This window comes from Manihot esculenta, chromosome 4, assembly GCF_001659605.2.
Source record: "Manihot esculenta cultivar AM560-2 chromosome 4, M.esculenta_v8, whole genome shotgun sequence".
Classification (NCBI taxonomy): Eukaryota; Viridiplantae; Streptophyta; class Magnoliopsida; order Malpighiales; family Euphorbiaceae; genus Manihot; species Manihot esculenta.
This window is the reverse complement of record NC_035164.2, coordinates 655,442-676,443: the sequence shown is the minus strand read 5'-3', so window position 1 is coordinate 676,443 and position 21,002 is coordinate 655,442. Positions and strand designations below refer to the sequence as shown.

At 25.9% G+C, this 21,002-nt stretch overlaps 3 protein-coding genes across 6 annotated transcripts; 2 read left to right on the top strand and 1 right to left on the bottom strand.

The window, feature by feature from the left end:
• Positions 1–6,705: 6,705 nt before the first annotated feature.
• On the bottom strand, positions 6,706–8,065 carry LOC110614163 (CEN-like protein 2). The gene is made up of 4 exons (XM_021755652.1): positions 7,771–8,065; positions 7,606–7,667; positions 7,280–7,320; positions 6,706–7,175 (listed from the first exon to the last, which is right to left on the bottom strand). The coding sequence occupies exons 1-4, from the start codon at positions 7,972–7,974 to the stop codon at positions 6,958–6,960; spliced, it is 525 nt and encodes a 174-aa protein (XP_021611344.1). The 5' UTR covers positions 7,975–8,065; the 3' UTR covers positions 6,706–6,957.
• Positions 8,066–12,965: 4,900 nt separating this feature from the next.
• Positions 12,966–15,199, top strand: LOC110613647. 3 transcript variants are annotated; one of them, XM_043956211.1, is made up of 5 exons: positions 12,966–13,214; positions 13,687–13,940; positions 14,016–14,227; positions 14,308–14,575; positions 14,695–15,199. In XM_043956211.1, the coding sequence occupies exons 2-5, from the start codon at positions 13,689–13,691 to the stop codon at positions 14,983–14,985; spliced, it is 1,023 nt and encodes a 340-aa protein (XP_043812146.1). In that variant the 5' UTR covers positions 12,966–13,214; positions 13,687–13,688; the 3' UTR covers positions 14,986–15,199. The 3 variants fall into 3 exon arrangements, with proteins under 3 accessions (XP_043812146.1, XP_021610567.1, XP_021610566.1); XM_021754874.2 differs by lacking the exon at positions 12,966–13,214 and adding an exon at positions 13,289–13,447; XM_021754875.2 differs by lacking the exon at positions 12,966–13,214 and having other exon boundaries at positions 13,240–13,940.
• A 152-nt stretch (positions 15,200–15,351) lies between these two features.
• LOC110613646 lies at positions 15,352–17,547 on the top strand. Of its 2 annotated transcripts, none has more exons than XM_021754872.2 (5): positions 15,352–15,684; positions 15,780–16,047; positions 16,165–16,376; positions 16,534–16,801; positions 16,935–17,547. In XM_021754872.2, exons 1-5 carry the CDS (start codon positions 15,662–15,664, stop codon positions 17,238–17,240), a joined length of 1,077 nt encoding a protein of 358 aa, XP_021610564.1. In that variant the 5' UTR covers positions 15,352–15,661; the 3' UTR covers positions 17,241–17,547. The 2 variants fall into 2 exon arrangements, with proteins under 2 accessions (XP_021610564.1, XP_021610565.1); XM_021754873.2 differs by having other exon boundaries at positions 15,352–15,701.
• Positions 17,548–21,002: the final 3,455 nt, after the last annotated feature.

Sequence of the window (21,002 nt, the reverse complement as noted above, 5' to 3'; positions counted from 1 at the left end):
AATAAATAAAAATGAATTTTTATAATTTTTTTATTCTAAACTACCATCAATATCCAACCCTACATTTTCCCATTGATTTCCAATATATATCCTTTATTTCTTTTCAGCTTTCATTGAATTAATCATGGAATGCAAAAGCCTAGCTATTTCATGGACTTTATCATATGGTCAAGCCATACATATATGACTTACATGGACATGTTTGTTTAGTGGCATCAACCACAAATTAGAAAATATTAAATTTTAATTTAAAATTAAAATGAAAGGAGTTTTTTTTTTTTTTAGAAAAAAGTTAGATGTTAATCTTTTTCTCAATTAAAAAAGATTAAAATTATTTTAAAATCTATGAGTTCTCAACATTAAATTAGAAATGATATTAAATGGAAAAGGATTAAAAGAATTTAGTAATATATAAAATTATCTTCAAAACTTTGGTCTAAATGGAAATTCAGAACCAACACATGCATGATATTGGTATTAGTCTTATTTGAGTGACTATGAACATAGGATGGGTGTGGCCAAAATTGTGGAAAATATGAAATTCTATGCTCTAGAATTTAACTTGACTTTGATTTTTTTTTTTTTTAATTTTCAACTCACAAATCATTTCTTTTTTAATATTTCTTAAGAGAGAAATAGAGTCAATAGACTTTCCTATTTGGTTCTAGTCTTTGTGATACGAGGCCTTATTCTTTCCCTTAATTTATCATTGCATATGAGGAAACACATTTTATGGGTTCAATGTATTCCCACATAAATACCTTTCCAGAAGGGATTTCTTTTATACGATAAAAAATTATTATTTGGTCGTAATAATATAGAGAAATTCATTAGTTGTTTTTTTTTTAAAAAAATATATTAAAATATTCGTAATATTTTAAAAAATCTATTAATTCCATTAAAAATAAATTTTAAATATTATGATTTAAAAAAAAAAATACATTTTCAATTGCAATGTCAAATAAATTATTAGATCTAATAGCAATCATATTTTTGAATGTAGATCAAAGTTGAAAGTATATGCATGGAGGACACAAATGTAGAATTGGAAAAATCAATTCTCAATTTCCATGAGGAATAGCTTTGAAGCTTGCCTTGTTCAACATATTTATTTATTAAATTTTGAATAATAGTATAGTATTTTAATATTTTTAAATATTAACTTATAAAATAATTAATTCTCTTAAATATAATAATTTCTTTTCGGATTAAATGGTAATTAATGGAAGGATACTTAAACTTAGAATTAATTATATGCAATTTGCTACTAATTAATATTTTTAAATTATTTTAAAATATATAACTAAAATAGCTGCCTTGACTTGACTTGACTTGACTTGGGAATCTCTCTTTCCATTTTCCAAATGAAAACCAAACTGATGGCTTTTGTTTCAACCTGGATAATTCCTACGCTTTTAATTATCTCACTAATTTATGCTTCTAAATCTAACAATTAATACTTAAAATTACACAAAAAAAAAAACTCAAAGATTCCAAATTCAAAAGATAAAAAGTTTTAATTTGAATGCTTTTCTATTAATTATTCCATTTGTTTTATAAAAATTATACTTATCTTTTTTATATACCTAAATTATAAATTACAGCATTTCTTAACATATCCCATATTTAATATACAGCAAAGAAATAAAATATGTTAATTTTAATAATAATCTAAAAACATTTTTTTATGAGCGAAGGTGATTTAATTTTATAAATGAATATTAAGAATAAAAAAAGATAAAATTCTATTTTTTAACTATATTAATGAATATGCTTTTTACAAGTTTTATCTTTTCTCCCACTTTCAGAAGAATAAAGCGTTGGCGGTCTACTATCGCTTTCAGAAATTATTTAAATATATAATTAAATTTAGATTAGTTATTTTTTTATAGCAGTTAATTATTTTAAGTGAAACTGATATCTGATAAAAAAATAAATTGAATTGCGATTGATCAATTTAAAAAAGAAAGAGTGATATGGTTGGCGACTATAGACCGTCACTCCGACACTTAAAATGTAATAGATTTTTTGAATTTAAAAGAAGTGTATAACAATACATATCTTAAATTTTGTGTATATTTACTTTTATTAAAATGGAGTTAGTTATCGAGTTTTTTGAAAATTCGATTAATACCGGTTAATGGATAGAGAATCTCGTAATTATAGATATAATAAAATCTGTTAAATTATATTTTTTAATGATAATTTTATTTCATTAAAAACTCGAATGGCTCAAAAAACAAGTGAATTTTGAGCGCCGAATTGTACGATACTTTAATCTTTCTTCATATGAGGGGACTTCTATAAAGCTAAGTGTGGTTGGAGGATTCAACATCTGGTATGTGTGTTACTTAGGTTTGTGGTTTGCTCCTCTTTAAATTCCAAATGCAGTGACTTAGAAATGTTAACCAAAATGGTGAAAATTTTTGAAAATAATAATTGATTAATGCTTAATTAACTACCAACTTACAATTTAAAGAAACTTTCACCACCTTATAAAACTTGACTACCTAATCCTTATTTAATATTAAAATAAATATAATTAATCATTAAATTTATGGTTTGGTTTAGAAAATATTAAATGGATTGATGAGAAAATATAAATATGGACTTTTAATTGCAATGAAATAAATAGATGATGTGAAGGTGAAATTTTTTGAATTTATTTCTTTTATTTCTTAACCTGAAAATTATATTAATTTAGGCATACAAATTGTATACATCACTAAACAAATAATTATTATTCACAAAAGCATCTTTTATTTAGCATGATTTATTTTATAAATATAAAATTTTGTAAGTTGAAAAAATAAAAAAAAAATCTTTTTTTTTTCATTCCATATAAGAAATTTAATAGAAAAAAAATAAATTAAAATGTTATGAAATTTTTAAATTTAAATAAAAAGTATCCCTCTATTTAAAATTAAGCATTTTATAAAATTTTAATTTAATTAAATTTTTTAATAATTATTTTATTTTAATAATTTAAAAAAATTTTAAATTATTTTCTTATAAAATAAATTATATTAAATTTATTTTAGTTAATTATTAAACAAATAAGTTAATGAAATTGGAACGGGTCTTAAATCTGAGGTGGAAGCTAAATCGAAATGGGCCAGACCCAACCCTATGATCATCAAATCTAATAAACAAACACCTTTTTCATAATCTCACATATGAAATTTTTGTTTACTTCAAAAATATTATCCCTATTTTAAATTCAAGAAGTTTATTAATTTAATGATTTTTTTTTAAAAAAAAAGTCATATTTTAAACGAAAGAATTAAATTTATTTCACTTAAGAAATATAATTCAAGTACGATTGGGTAAGAATTATTTTTTTTTTTACAAAATTAAAATTTTAAATGATATAAAAGAAGGTAATGAGAAGTTAATTAAATATTAAATTAGATTTTTTCAATTAAACTGGTTTAGTTTAAAATCTTTTTTTTTTAATTTTGATAATTAATCCTTAATTCAGTGTTACTTTAATATCTAATCATTCTTAGAGTTATATATTTTTCAAATTTTAATCCTAAGAAAATAAATAAAAAATAATATCATTGCATAATTCAATTGAATTAATTTTTTAGGGAAAAAATTTTTTCAAATTTTTTTTCAAACATCATTTGAAAATTTGTCTATTGATGGAAAATATTAAAAAAATTTAATAATATTGTAAATATTTGATTGACTTGATTATTAATGAAAATAAATTAAAGAGATGAGTGGAGAAATTAAAGTGTAATGAAATAAAAGTTAGTAATTAATTACTTTGAAAATAAAAAAAATTAAATAATGAATTTTATTGTATCTCTTACAAATGACCACAAAATTGAAAGAGCATCTTTGGCATATCGAAAAAAAAAAAAGAAAAAAGAAAGAATGTGATAGATTTCTCCAATGTGTAAAAGAAAAAAAGGAAAAAGAAAAAGAAAAAGAAGAAAAGAAAGATGTAAGAGAAGTGTTGGGTCCAAATTCCAAGGAAACAGCAAGTGAAGTGAAGGTGGTGAGTGTGGTTCCAAGTTCCAACCATTGACTTCTTTGACCTTTACCTATTTTCAAAATCATAAATTATTTTCAATTTTCTAAAATTTTATACAATTAATTAATTTATATTTATTTTAAAATCACTTATTTTATAAAATTTATTTTTTTTATTTTTTTGTTAAAAAAGTAATTTGTTATCTCTTTAAATTATTTATACTATTTAATTTTTGTAATTTTAATTATATATTATTTAATTTTTATAATTTTAAATATTTAATCTCTTTTACTAAAATTATAAAATAAATTATCTAACAATTTTTTTAAGAAAAAAGTTAAAAATTTAATTTTATAAAATATATAATCTAAAAATCTAATAATAATTCTCCAACTTTCTATATGCAACCGGTAAATATAAAAATTAATATAATTTAATTTATGTAATATAGAGAAACTCATTACTTAATTTTTTTTATTTTGAAAAGTTTTTATTAATTTTAATAATTAAATGTTATTAAAAAGTTTAAAATATTTTTAATATGAAAGAATTCATTAGTAAATAATTTTATAAAATTAAAAGACTAATTAATTAATTTACTAATTAATTAATTTTTTAAATTTAAAAAATATTTAAATATATTTTATAAAATATAATTAATTTTATCATACGACAGAAATTAAATACTAAATTGTCATAAAATAGCTCCATTGGAAAGGACAGGCAAAGGTAACTTGCAATATACATGAATGATGATAATATTTAAAAAATAAATAATAATTTTATAAATATTATCGGTAGTTAAAACTCTATGATTTTATTGATTTGAATGAGTTATTTATTTTTTAAAAAGTAATTTAATTAGATTAGAGTAAATAAAATAAAAGAAATAAATAAATTTATTATTAATGTTTTTAATAGAATTTAGAATAATATTTTTTAAAAAGAAAGAAAGAAAAAACCAAGACCTAAAAGACAAAAAGGGCTTTAATCAGAAATGAGGCACATGAAGAAGATGTTACAGAAGCATTAGTTCCTAGTTTGTAAAGGCTAGATGCTGCAGCTAAGTCAAAAAGGCTGTTGCAAAAGGCAGCAGGCTTAGCCATAAACTAAAAAACTAAAACCCATGTGGATATGGATGTGGATGTGGATGTGGTGGTAGCAAAGAGAACAAGAGCTTTAGGGTACACAACAAATTAAGGCTGCCATTTATGTCCTCAAACTCCACGTTTCGATCACTCCATGGTCCCTTCTGCTTCCCCTATCATGCTTCGCTTGGCATTTTTAGTTGCTACCTTTCACTTTGCTGCTCCAACTACACTGCATCTCTTGGCTCAGGCTGTGACAAATCTTAGGGTTTGCTTTTCATTATGCATGGACGGCTTCAACTCATTTTTTCTTTAATATATAATCAACGGTTCAAAATTAATTCCGATCAAATATATGAAAAACTTTAGTCGAGAACATTAATTTGATTTAATATTTAAAACTATTTTAAAAAATTTTTTAAAGGTTATTAGTTAAAGGAAAATTCTTAGATAAACTCTATGGATTAAAGATCTAAAATACATAAAAATTGATCTCAAATTTATTTTTTTATAAATAAAAATTCACTTAGAGTTTATAATAAACTTTCTTTAGTTAAATTACACGTTATTCTCTTTACTGTTTGATTAATAAGGGAAAGATTTAAATTAAAAATTTTAAGAGATAAAATTATGATCGTTAGACAAATCTGAAAAGTAAGTAAAAATTATAGCAGGATATAAAATTTTATGTGATAGGATATAAAATTTTATATAGATAAAAAATAATATTTTAATATAGATAATAGATTACTGAAATATTTGTTTATTATATTTTTACATCAATAATTATATTAGTTTCTTTCATTCTTTTTCATCCATCAAACCAAAGTGTTTTTTTTTTTTTAAAAAAAAAAGGTATATTTCATAGGAAGTACGTATAATTTTCATTGCATACATTTTTAAATTTAATTATTCCTTATTTAAAGAAAAATAAACACTATATATATATATATATATATATATATGCTGGACTTCGACCATTGCGTATCATCATTTAGACTTCGAGCTAGTTAAACTCTATTATCGATGTAATTTTATCTGATGTTATTAGAGAATTTTTTTATTTAATATTTTGAATTCTAGATTGAATTTGTATAAAGAGACTTGCTTTTAAATTTGATTAATACAAATTTGATAATTAAAAAAAAAAAATCTAATTGCTGAGGATGCAAAAAGTTTTGTGGGTCTGAAAAATTCAGCCAAACTTACACAACATTTTATCTAAACAGTAAATTAAAAAAAAAAAAGTGAAAAGAATATGTATCTTTTGCAGGTGAACTCATATGCACTTTATAGCAAACTTCACCATTATTCACTGCTAAAAGATTGAGAAAATCTGAGAAGCTCGTACCCAAACTTCTTTGTTAATTTATCTGTTAAAAAAAAATTTTAAATTTAATATATACATATCCCAATTTGGAACAACGTAGTATACATATTTTTTCTTGTTTTTTTCCCAACTTCTTCTCAATGTTTTTGGGATTTTTTAGAATAAAGTTAGGATGTATGAGCTTGTCATTCATTTTCATTAATAATAAACCTCTTTTTCCATCAATTGGTGCAAGTTTTAAAATAATCTTTTAACGTTTGTGTGATTCTGCTTTTTCTTAATATTATAACAAAGGACATTAACATAGAAAGATGATCGAATTCAATATATAACAAGAGTTCATTTGCTTTTACAACAACAATAACAAGAAGAAGAAGTAGTTGAACTTTATTCTATGGCTAAACAACTTCTTCTCATTAAGATCCAACTAATTAAACTTCAACTTCATAGTTGATACCTACGTGCAAACAAAGTTTGTAATAATAGATCAATTGCCGGAACATCAGATGTTGCTCCATTATTGCAATTTCTTCTTTAATTACTACCTCTTCTCTTCAACGTCTCCTTGCAGCAGTTTCCCTCTGAGCATTAAAGAACACAGCTGCTACAGGCAGGCCTAGTCCATTTTCCTCTGCAAATTTTCTTGTGTTAAATTTATCCCTTGAGCTTGGTGTGGCCACTGTCTGTCTTCTTTGTTGCTTGAACAGAAGGAACACAAACCTATGAATCCCTATGTTTGGCCTAGGCATCTCGTAGCTCACCAATTCCCTTCCTGCAGTTTAATTTTCATTTTCAGACAAAACCCACAAACGGATTAGTATGCAAAAGTAGAAAAGTTCATGTTGCCTGTTCATCAATTCTCTGTCCGGGGCTTACCAAATGTGGCATCTGTGGTGCCTGGAATGTCTGTAACTAACCTGTAACGGCGTCAAATCAAGTTTAATCCATTAGTACATGAATATACTATTTCAATATTTATATAAACTTTGTACTTGAGTTTTGTGAAGATCTGGAAACAACATATCAGTTATTTTTTCTGTTTTTGTTATATTTGTACTATATTCTTCCCCTTTTTCTCTTTATTTCTCCATGCCAAAATCTAAAACCAAATAGGTACAAAAACTGAGGTTGGTTTACAAAATCTTTCACTTCTCTTCTCTGCTATGTATTGTGAATGATGGGTTTTGTAGAGTATACTATACCAGTGCAAGTGCTCCCTCAGGTATGGGTCACTGGGACCTGGCACATCTGGGTCTGTCATGACCTGCGATCGATAACATTGATGAAAGTGAGAAAATAAGAAGTTTCATGAAAAGAAGAAGAAGAAGAAGAAGAAGAAGAAGAAGATGGAGTAGAAGAAGAAATACCAGAGTGAAAAAGGATCTCATATCACCACCCTGGACCTCAACCTTAGGTTTGTGAGTTACAGCGGAAGGGAAAAGTTCATGGCCATTATAAACCTGCTTGTTGGAATTATAAGAGACTGTCATTTTCACAACTGGGGTGAAATAATCAATCACATCTCCAATTACCCTCCCAACAACAAGAGGATCTGTTGAAGTCTTGGCCATGAGAGACTTGAAAAATATTAGAGAGAGAGAGAAATAGAAAGAGAGAAAATTCTTGCTTGGTTGTTTTGGCTGTTCTTGACAATCTCACTTGTAAGGCAATGAGGACGGTGACCAGGCCCCATATTTATACAGTTGGTTTGGCCATCGATCCGTGGAAGCTCAGGGATGGTGGGGTTACCTATATTATATTATTAATTCATGGTGTGCTGTTTATAATAAGGTATAGTGGAAATTCCAGAATGTTCTCTAATTTGCTTTGGTGGTGTGAGCATTATCTCTTAGTGTTAAATTGTCAATAAACCACATGACCTAAAGACATGAGCTTGTGACCGAGGTTTTTAAGAATGGTAGCGGTAACTGCATATGAATAAGGGTTGAGATAAGTGGTTTATTATTATTTTTTTCAAATGAGATGAGGTTTTCAAAATTTGAATTTCAATTTTATTTGCTTGTTTGAACTGTAAACTTGTACCGGGTATCATATCGAAAAATTACGGTAATTTCAAATATTATATAATAGTTTGCATAAAATTATTAAATAATTTAAATTAATCATTTTGGGTTAAGTAAAAAGTGGATCCAAAAGTTATTTGAATCAGTTCCGGCCGGTCTGTTTCAATTGGTATCAAAGCCACATTGGATTAGACAAATTGTGCGGAGTTATTGAGCCTGCGAGAAAAGAGCTATTCGTAAAAAACGAGGTGGAGCCGTCCGATGTATTAGCGAACCATAATACCCAAGGGTCTAGTCTTGATTAGCAATTATAATCGATTCAGTTGCGACGACGACGTCGCAAATTTAGTAAGAAAGAGTGTAAGAATCAACTGTTTGCTTGAACCGCCAATTTGTACCGCGTCTTATATTGAAAAATTACGGTAATTCCGAATGCTATATAATAGCTAGCACGAAATTAGTAAATAATTTGAGTTAACCATTTTGGGTCAAGTGAAAAGTAGGCTCAAAAATTTTTTAGGCTAATTTCGGCCGGACTGTTTCAATTGGTATCAGAACCACCTTGGGTTAGACAAATTGTACGGAGCTAGTGGGTTTGCGAGAAAAGGGCTATCCGTGAAAGATAAGATGGAGCCACCCGAGATACTAGCGAACCACAATACCCAAAGGTTCGATCCTAATTAGCAATTGTAATCGATTCAATTGCAACGAGAACGTCGCAAGTTTAGTAGGGGAGAAAGTAATAATCAGCTGTTTGCTTGAGCTGTCAGTAAGAATCAACTGCTTACTTGAGCTGTCAGCTTGTACTCGTCTGCATTCGAAAATTAAGATAATTCCAAATGTTATATAATAACTAGCATGAAACTACTAAATAATTTGAGTTAATATTTTTTGCCAAAGTAGAAAATGAATCCAAAAATTATTTAGGCTAAGAATTTGAAATTCGTGATAGAATCTCCCAACCAAACTTCCCCACCTCCTTTACTCAAAACTCTTATTATCCTATTTCCAAAATTTACCTAAATCATATGAATTCTAGTGATCCATAAAACAAACACCCTTTTTTCAATTAATTAAAGGGTAATGTTGACTCCTTGCTGTTATTTTTCCCTTTTAATTTCTACATCTTTTCTTTTTTTCTTTTTTTCTTTATCATTTGCGTCCCCCAAAAGATTAATTTTTTAGGGTTCGTGATTGTGTTTTCGAACGGTGTTTGGTAACAATGTCATCTCCAAAGATCAAAACTACCAAGTTTTCTACTTCATCCAATAGTTATTATTATTATTATTCATGTATAATTGCTTCTCTTTGCCATTCAAATAATAAAACAAATGCCTATCTTTGTGTTGTACTTTTATTGGCAATCTCTCCATTGAGTTCTAATTTTATCCATAATTGTATTATTTAATTTTTTTTATTGTATTTGGATACGTTTAAATTTGATTTGAAATTGAAATCAACTTATTAATGCATTAAGACTTTAAGATTTGAAGATGATTTTAGTATCAATGGTAATTCTAATTTATTTTACACCATCTATTTTCTTATTTGTGGTATACAATTAACTAATTCTCAATGCAAAAAAATCCATTTTCGAATTATCAAGAAACATGATTGTATTACCATTCAAAAAGGAATAATTCCTCCAAACTAAAATAGTTCATAAAAAAAAATTAATTGAAAGTTAATTCAATGATCTATATGAGTGAATTCAATCAATATAAATTTTGATTAAAAGTAATTGTTCTAAAAAAATAAATATTTTTATATTTCTCAACTATTTAAATGGGAATAAAGAAAAATGAATGGAAGTGGAAGCTCCATGATTTGACAATGTTAGGCAATGAAAATTATAAGGCTAAACAACTAGCTAGGCCGAAAGAGTGAATTGTACTAATGTTTGGGAAAAAAATAAAATAATTGAATCAACTAATAAATTAAATTATTTTACTAAAATATAATCTAATGAATAAATTAAAAAAAAATAAAAATTATTGTAAAGTAGAATGAAAGGCATTATGAATTTTGGTAAGTCATATTTTAAAATATTATTGAAGGCAAAAAGAAGCAGAAATTCTCAAAATAAGTGTTGTTAGAACCTTTCCAAATATGGGCACTCACTTGGGAACTTGCCATATTTAGAAGTATAAATGTTCTTTAAAAGGGTTTATGGGGGTATAAAGCAAACTCCACCATGAACACACACAAGGAAAGAATTCTAGTGCTTTGTGTCATTTCATGTAAAAGAGAGATTCAGTTGACTTAGTATTCTGAAATTGGCAAATTCAATATACTGTTTTTCTATAAATGGAAGCTCAAGCTTTCATTATTTATTTATTTTTAGTTATGTGGTTGCCTCTCCTTTAACAGCTTTTCCAATGTGCAATTGTTTCTCTTTTTGCAGGTTTTTGAGTGATTAGGGTTCACATTGTTCAAAAGCCATTCCTTTTATAGTTATGTGTACACCAAATTTTATTCCTTTATTTACTATTCTGTTAGGCATTTTTCCATCTTTGCTAATTTTAGGGTTTTTAGTCTACCTAGGATTAGCTAGGAACCTTTTTTTTTTTAATTCCATCCATAAATCACTGTTTTTCTCTAGTTCTTCTCACTCAATCAATATATTATAAATTTGTTAATTTATTATTTCATAAAATAATATAACATCTCAGATTTAAAATTAAATTAATTAAAAAATAAAATTTAAGTGTTTGTAAAAATATATCGAATCGAATTAGAAAAAAAATTGATATTAATTTAACTAATATGATTTGATTCGATTCCATCGGTTTGACTTATTATTTTTTATATTTTATTTTTAATATTTTAAAATTTAATTGAAATATTTAAATTTTAATTAGGGTTTGACCCTTTTATATTATCAAAATCACATAATATTGATAACTAATTATCGATTCGATTCAATTTTATCGTTTCTGAAATCATCGAATTGTTTTTAATTTTAAAATTATCTAAAATAATTATATATTTTAAATTTATCACTATAACTTTTTGTTTGATAGCCAATAAAAATGATATGATCTTGTAGAATTATTTAAAATGATTATATATTTTAAATTTATCTCTATAATATTTAGTTTGATAACTAATGAAAATATCTTTATTTATCTAATATTATATTTATTTTATTAAAAAATATAAAATAATAAATTAATCATCATCTATTTTAATAACCACTTTTTAATAATTAAATAAAAGTTGATATAATACTACAACTAATTGATAATTATCATAAAACGTATTATTCTAAATAATAGTTCTCTCTTATTTTTATATTATTAAAAATACATTATTTAGAATTTTATTTAAATTTAAAATGGATAATATTTATATTTATTAGATTAATTTTAAGAATTAGTTAAAAAAATTAAACTATTAAAATATTCTTAGTATTTAAAAATTTTAAATTAAATAGATGATTCTTTATTTAAATTCAAAAAATGTTTTATTAATTATTAAAATTTAATGTATATACACCTATTAAAATTATATAATTAATTGTAAGAAGAAGTTTTAGAGATTGATATTTTATTTTGATAAATTTTATAAATAAATTAATAAATTATTTATTTCAAAATTTTGATACAATGATTTATAACAAATAATTTTTAAATATTTATTATGATAAATAATAATTGTTTTTTAAATATTAATTGGTAATGATAATTTTAAATAATTGTTAAAAGTATTACAAAAATATTAAATTATTATTTTTTAAGAAAATGAGATTTTATAATTTGAATTTAAAAATATTTATATATAAATTGAAATTCAACATAATAACAATTTGTTATTAGCCAATGAAATTAAAATAAAATTACAATATAACTCATATTTTACTCCTGATAAATAATTATAAAATTTTTTTATTCCTTTCTGAATGTATATGAAGTATGCAATGCATTGTGTACCCAACAAGAATAAGAAACTTCTATTACTATTCACTTCAATTTCTTTTTCTTTGTCAACTTTGATTCCAGGCTATTGGCTATGGGTTAAAGGTAGAGCTACACCAGTGTAGTACAATGGCTGCTCATCATGGAAAAAAAGCTTTTCCCTTTTTTTAAAATACATTCACTTTAATCTTATATTTAGTCTATAATCTCTCAAGTGAAATAAAATTGTTAGGCACCCAATTTTCTAATAGCCTTTTAAAATGTTTAGAAATTAAAATTATTCAATTTGGGTTATTTTTCAAATTTTTTTAATTACTGAAAATAAATCATATATCTAATTGAAAATTTATTTTTTAGCAAATAATTTTTTTTATAAGCAATTAAAATTTATATTCTTCAAATTTTCAGTTATTAGGAGCCCAATCAGGCCTACGTTTTATTTAGTTAGGCCCATTAGTATTGGTATCCAATCATTTCATTTCTGCAGCGATGGGATTCATTGGAGAATAAAATATATTATTATTTTTAATGAAAAATAATTTAAAAAATCGTAATCTTAAAATAAATCTCAGATGGAGAATTTAAGTTTATTTATGGAAGACAGTATTATTGACACGAACCTTAAATGAACAAAAATGGATTAATGATGAATGAGAAAGTTGTTTGAATAATTAACAAAGAGTCTTAATCTTATGGCTTCACCGTTTTTTACTATACTCATGGAAAAAAATCTCACTTGGAAGCTGTAGCAAGTCACCGTCTGAATCTGTGGATGACATTCTCTCCTGTGTCGTTTTAGTCGTTGTAAGATTAATCAAACTTTGCAGGTGGATGGATTTATCAAACTAGGCCACTTCCAGTTCTTTTTCAGTAAGTTTTCTCTCTCCTATTTTTCTTACAGTCTTGTTTGAATCTTGATTCCTGTTGGTGGGTTGTGTTTTTTTTTTTTTTTCTTTAGTTTCAGTTCTGGTTTCTTTCTTTTGGCTTTTGTTGTTTGATCAAGGTAGATATATACAGGAATCTTTTATGAATAACAGGGTTCTCTTGGTATAAGATTAATGAGTTTCTTGGGAATTTCTGGTCTTAATTTTGCATCAGCAATGGTGAATTTGGATGGATGAAGTCAAGTTTGGGTTGAAATTCTTACTCTTGTATAATTGAATATTTTGAATTGGCAATCTGGGGAAGATCTGTCTCTGCACCCAAACAAAAGAGATCTTCAAAATCAACATTAGTTGGAACTGTATTGGATGTTTGCAATTCCAATAAGTGTGGAGATCTTTTTGGAACCGGATTAATATTGCTTTCGTGTTGTAGCCAACATGTTTGTTCTTTTTCCCAGCAATGCTTGCACCAATAGCAGTAGCTGTAACTGTGGGTCTTCTGGGTTGGGCTTATCAGGCTTTGAAAGCTCCTTATCCCAAGATATGTGGATTGCCCGGCGGTCCTCCAATCACTTCTCCAAGAGTCAAACTCAGTGATGGTAGGCATTTAGCCTACAGGGAGATGGGAGTTCCTAAGGAAGAAGCTAAGTACAAAATCATATTCATTCATGGTTTTGACAGTTCAAAGGATCTGAATTTGCCTGTGCCTCAGGTATACTCTGCTTTACACTCTGTTTCATCTGCTGAAAGATATATTCATTCATCATCCATGTGCTCTGATCCTCAGGAACTTATCGACGAGCTGAAGATATATTTCCTTTTCTTCGATAGAGCAGGTTACGGAGAAAGTGATCCATTTCCAAAACGTACAGTGAAGAGTGAAGCATATGACATTCAAGAACTAGCAGACAAGTTGCAGCTTGGACATAAATTTTATGTGATTGGAGCCTCAATGGGAGCCTACCCCATATATGGTTGCCTAAAATACATACCCCATAGGCATAGTACTTCAGCCTTTAAGCTTCTGAAATGATTGAATGCTTACGTTTTGGTTTTTAGTGAAGTCTTCTTTTTCACAGGTTGGCTGGAGCATCACTTGTAGTTCCATTTGTACACTACTGGTGGCCTTGTCTCCCAGACAATGTATCCGCAGAGGGTTTCCAAAGGCTCCAGAAATCTGATCAATGGACATTTCGAATTGCACATCATGCACCCTGGTTATTTTACTGGTGGATGACCCAGAAATGGTTCCCTTCATTAAGTATAATGGCAGGAAATATGGCAATCTTTTGTCCCCAGGATTTGGAGTTGATTAAAAAGTTATCAGAAACTCCAAGTGTTGGTCAGGTAGTTATACTGATCTACGCATTAGGTTCTAATAATAGGAATTCTTATGTTAGTTGGTTTCAACTTTAGAGCACATCTGGTAGCAATATTCCAACAAACTGTTACCTTTTTGAATACAGGAAAAGGTTCGGCAACAAGGTGTTCACGAATCTCTGCATCGAGACATAATTGCGGGTTACACGAAATGGGAATTTGATCCCCTGGACATAAGTAATCCTTTCCCCCAAAATGAAGGCTCTGTCCATATTTGGCAAGGTCACGAGGATAGAATCATTCCTTACCAAATAAATCGTTACATTTCAGAGAAGCTTCCATGGATTCACTATCATGAAGTTCCTGATGCTGGACACTTATTGATCTTCAGAAGTGAGCTATGTGAAGAAATTGTTAGGTCACTTTTGCTTGGATGAGTTAGTTCTATCATTACAGAGCTACTCTATATGGTCTATGTTGCATCTGTTTGAGAAACTACTAGCTGCTATTTGCTGCAAATAAAAAATTCTCAATATTGTTCCAGTTCTGCTGTATATGCGAAATTAGAACTTTGGTTATGTAAGATTCATGTAATGATATTGTAATTAGATAATGAATAATTGGACAATTTCAGTATATTTCTCTATTAAAGTAAGTGTGTATATATACAGATTACAAGATCTTGTTAATACAACTCCTAATAATTCTCTATCAATCAATTAGTCTGTAATTATGTAATCTCCTATAATTATGTACAAATTATATTCACACTCTAACAGATATAATGAAAGCTTCATACTTGGTTTATAAATATGGCTCAACTAACATGACTTGCCAGTAGGCATCTGCAGAACTCAGTTAGTTGAGTCTGTCTCACAGTCTCACTTACCTATAACTTGGAATTTTAGCTGGAAGTTTGTAGTTATTGTCCTCACTCCTAACTAAAAGATTTTCTCTTTTCCTTTTTGTTTTTTCTTCTTTTGGTCAAACTTGAGATAACTTGGTTCAAGTACAAAGAAGATCAAGTACTCAAAGACCAACTACAAGTCAAATTTGAGAATTGTTGTTACAAATACACATCCTTTAAAGCTTTAAGAAATCCCAACAACAAAGATGCATGACCTACTCATCTCCAGGTAAGATAAATCTTCAGGTTTGTTTCTGATCATCTCTGTTAAACTCAATTGCTTTATTAGTTGAAGATAATGTATGTGAGATAGTTTTTTTTTAGCCTCTGCATTTTAGGGATGTTGGCAGTGGCAGCAGCAGTAATACTAGTGTGTATAGCCGCCTATGGATACAAAAGAGTAAAGCCTCCCCCTCCAAAGATTTGTGGTTCTCCAAATGGTCCTCCTATCACTTCACCAAGAATCAAGCTGAGTGATGGAAGGCACTTATCTTATAGAGAGAGGGGTGTTCCAAAAGAAATTGCCAAGTACAAGGTTATTCTTGTCCATGGTTTTGACAGCTCCAAGGACATATATTTGCCACTATCTCAAGTATGATTCTATACCCAGATTTCTTCCCTAGTGTTGTTATAATTGTTTTGAATAAACCAAAATTTATCTCCAGAATTTTAATAATTGAAGGAAAAATCATTACTTTGTGGAATGCAGGAGGTGATGGAAGAGTTAAGTGTATATGTACTGACCTTTGATAGAGCAGGATATGGAGAGAGTGATCCAAACCCAAAAAGATCAGTGAAGAGTGAAGCATTTGACATTCAAGAACTAGCTGATCAATTGCATCTAGGACCCAAATTTCATGTGATTGGAGTTTCCATTGGAACCTACTCCATTTGGGCTTGCCTCAAGTATATACCACACAGGCATGTCACTCCTTTGCCTTTCTTTCTTTTCTTTGATTTTGAATGAGACTACTCGAGATCTCATTAACCCGAATGTGACGACAGTACCATTGAGTTAAAGCTCGTTAGTTTCTTCGAGAAGTAAAAAATTTAACAACTTTTTTAACACTTGCTGCAGGCTAGCAGGTGTGACTCTAGTAGTTCCAGTCATAAATTTCTGGTGGCCTTCTTTTCCTCCTAAACTAGCAAAAGAGGTCTTCAGGAAGCAACTCAAGAGGGATCAAGTAAAACTGACCATTGCTCATCATTTCCCTGCACTTGTCTACTGGTGGATGACTCAGAAGCTGTTCCCTTACTCTTCTATCATGCAGAGACACCCAATTCTGCTAAACAAAAGAGATTTAGAAACTATAAAGCAAATGTCTCAAGTCCCAAATCCTCATGAGGTAGAATAAATAACTCAAATCTTTTTTACACACTCAACTACCAAGCTAATAGCCTAATGACACAAGTTTGGTCTTATACTAGAGTAGCTGATCATAAGATGGGCAATGACAATGTTTTGTTTTGTAAATACAGCACAAGGTTAGGCAGCAAGGAGTCCATGAATCACTGCACAGAGACATGATTGTGCATTTTGGGAAGTGGGAATTTGACCCGATGAAGCTGAAGAATCCATTTCCTGACAATGAGGCTTGTGTTTACCTGTGGGAAGGTCACAATGACAAGTTGGTGCCATTTGAATTACAGAGATATGTTGCTGAGAAGCTGCCATGGATCAAATATCATGAAGTTCCTGACGGTGGTCATTTGATGATTCATGAGAAGGGCTTGTGTGAGGCTATATTCAGGGAACTTTTGCTTGGAGAAGAATCCTCCTTTTGATCTGCAAGAAACTACTCAGGGTGGCGGCGGTGCACGAGAAGAACCACTTAAATAAAAAAATCTCGACATTTGAATAACTATCATCCAACTTATATCTATCCAAGATGGCTGAATTGGTTGGTAAGAGTTGTGAAGTCATGCATCCCCTACTAGATACAAAGAGAACGAAAGAGAAAAACTTCAAAATAAGATTCGATTGTAAATGAAGAAAATAGAATTGTGTGAAAGAGAGTATGCTACTGTGTTTTAAATAGAATGAACAAATATTATATTTTTATAGAAAGTGAAGAGATTAAGATTTTCACTATCAAGTTAATAATTTGATTATTCAAAATTTATAACACTAATTTATTTTTTATTATACTTTAATTATGTCTATTTATTTTTTTATAAATTATTTAAATTGAATAAAATTTTATTTTGATAATATTTTATACGATTAATTCTATTAATTGTTTAATTATTTTATACTTTATTATAATTAATATTTTTTTATAATAATTTTAATCAATTATATGTATTTATATTCATATTAGAGGAATACAAATATATAATATGGGACTAAACTATAATTTACCCTATTTATTAATTAGATTATATTAAAAATAATTTCAAAAAATTATCAAATTAATAAACTAAACTATTATGAGATATTAAAAAATGTTTATATAATATTTTGTTATGGACCTTTATATATATATAAAGTTATTTATTGAGAGCGATTTATTTTTATTATCTAAACATTTTTTTATACAGTAAATACTCAATTTTTATAAATATATTTTTAATATTATATTTATTATTAAAATATAAAATATAATAATTTTTTAATAATAAAATACAATAAAATTTTTATTACAATATCAATAATAGAGTATATTAAAAAATAGTAAGAAATCAATATAATAAATTGTACTTATTATATTAAAAATTAAAAAATAAAAAAATTATACATTAATTGTAATGATAAAAATAATAAATTGTATTTAATATATATATTAATTATTATTTTATGTAGAAAAAAATTAAAATATATAAAAAAATTATAAATTTATATTATATGATATAATTATATAGAATTAATTATATATTTAACAATTTCTCATATATTTGTTATTATTCACATCAGACATGAAATACATATAATATCAATTAGTTAATAATATTAGTTATAATTTTTTTTAATTTATTTATTAATGAAAATAAAAATAAAATATATATGTTAAACTTTTTAATTTATTGTGATTAATATATTATATTAAAAAAATTATAGAAAATTAAAAAATCACATATTAATAATAATGATAAAAAAATTAAAATATCATATACAAATTATAATAATAAAGATAATAAATTTTATTTATTATGAACACATTAATAATATTATTATTAAATATGAAAATAAAAATAAAATATATTACATATATGACTTTATATAACTACATAAAATTAAATATTCTACTTATCACCTATCCATATTTATATTTTGACAATGATTTATTTTTATTATCTAATTTATATATATATATATATTTAATATTAAAATAAAAAATATAATAAAATTGTTATTACAATTAATAATATATTATATTAAAAGGTAATAGTAAATCAAGAGGTTAATAATCATTAATATAATAAATTATACTTATTATATCAAAAAATAAAAAAATAAAAAATTATACATTAATAATCATGATAAAAGTAATAAATTATATTTAATATATATATTAATAATTATTTTATATAGAAATAAAATTAAAAATTAAAAATTTATACTATATAATTATGTAGGTTAATTGTGCACTGAACAATTTCTCATATGTTTATTATTATTCATGAAAAATATGTAATATCAATTAATTAATAATGTTGATTATAATTTTATTACAGTTTATTTATTATTAAAAATAAAAATAAAATATATATGTTGAAGTTTTTATATTATTGTAATTAATATATTATATTAAAAAAATTAAAATAGAAAATTAAAAAATTACAAAATAATAGTAATAATAAAAAATTAAAATATTATATATATAAATTGTAACAGTAAAAATAATAAAAATAAAAATATTAAATATAAAATTTAAAGGTATCATCTGATATAAATGCACATGGGAATTTGTCCCTATGGCCATATGAGAAGTTAGCCTAATTTAAGTTTGTCTATTTGGATGCTTTCTATAGGTAGACGCAGCCGTCTTATCTCAAAACCGGCCTTGAATTAGACAAAACAAAAGTCGTTTTCTTCGGTTTAGTTTTGGGCCAAAACCAGATTTTCATTTAATTTTTTATATATATTTTTTTAAAAAAGTAAAAACTTCAAATCATTTATCAGAACTATGAAATTGAAACTGAAGAGTCTGAGTTGGAAAAGAGGAAGTCATCATGAGATGAGATAGTGATTGTAAAAATTCTCATTTTTAAATTTAATAAATTTTAAATTAAAAGTTTTAGAATTTAAATTAGAGAATAAGATAATAAAAGTTAAGTAGTAATAAATTAAAAAAAAATGTGATTCTATTATTTAAAATAAAATAAAAAAATAAAAAAATAAGAGTAAATTAAGAAGTATAATCCCACAAGAAAGTAGAAGAATATTCTTACTCTAAACCATAAACCAAAAGCCATTACTTTTTATTGCTCATATTCTTCTTCATTTCTGCCCATTACTTTTCCCTACTATAATTTTTATCATTAATTATTATTTATTTTTTTTAAAATATATAAATCAACCATTATAATCTCTATTTAATTTTATTTTCAAAAAACTTCTCCAAACCTCTATTAATATTTAATAAATTTTAATAACATGTGTAAAAAAATAAAATTGACAAAAATATAAGATAGAAGGACTAATTTCTATCTAAAATATATTTTAGTATTTAATAAAATTTAATATATTTAAAATGAGTATAATTAAAAAATTAATAAAAAAATTATATTTTTTGATATGTATAAAAAAATAAAGTGGATAAAAATTATAAGACATAAAGATGATTTAATAATGAAAAATAAGTTATTTTATTAAAAAATATTTTAAAGTGTCTACAAATATTTTTAAAATTAAGAGAAAAAAAATAAATTTATGACATAATACTATTAAATTTATATCTATTAAGTACTGAATATTCTTTTTTTTTTTCTGATCGCATTATTAAATCCATGAACTTTTAGGAAACATAAATAAAAGAAATTATAAAAAATTTTGAGAATTTGAAATGAATTTTTATTTCCTTAAATCTACCAACCATCCTCCTCTATCTAGCAGTTGGCACGTGCACACAATTTCAGAGGAATAACTATAACATTTTCTAGTGCGCCACCACCAAAACTAATTAATCGAATTTAAAATTAAATTAAATTAAATTAATTTATTCAATTATTTTAATCAATTTTAAATAGCCTTTAATAACCATTTCAAAAAAAAAAAAAAAAGCCTGTAATAAATTTACTTTTCAGATTTTTTTTTATTTTTTTAATTTTTTGCCTAAATTGGCCAACCAGCGAACGAATCTGTTACTTTTTCATGTTTTTTTCAGAAACGTTATCTGTGGGCCACCTATCACCATTTAACCATCACTTATTTTAATTTTTTTTTTCTCTTCTCTTTTTCCCTAAATAATTTTTACACTTAAAAAGTTACATAATAAAATTTTCTAATCTTTTTCCTTTATAAATGAAAACTTTTAAATGAACTCACCCAATCTAAATTAATATATACTAAAATTTGGATTATCTAAATCTAAATGCTTGATAAAA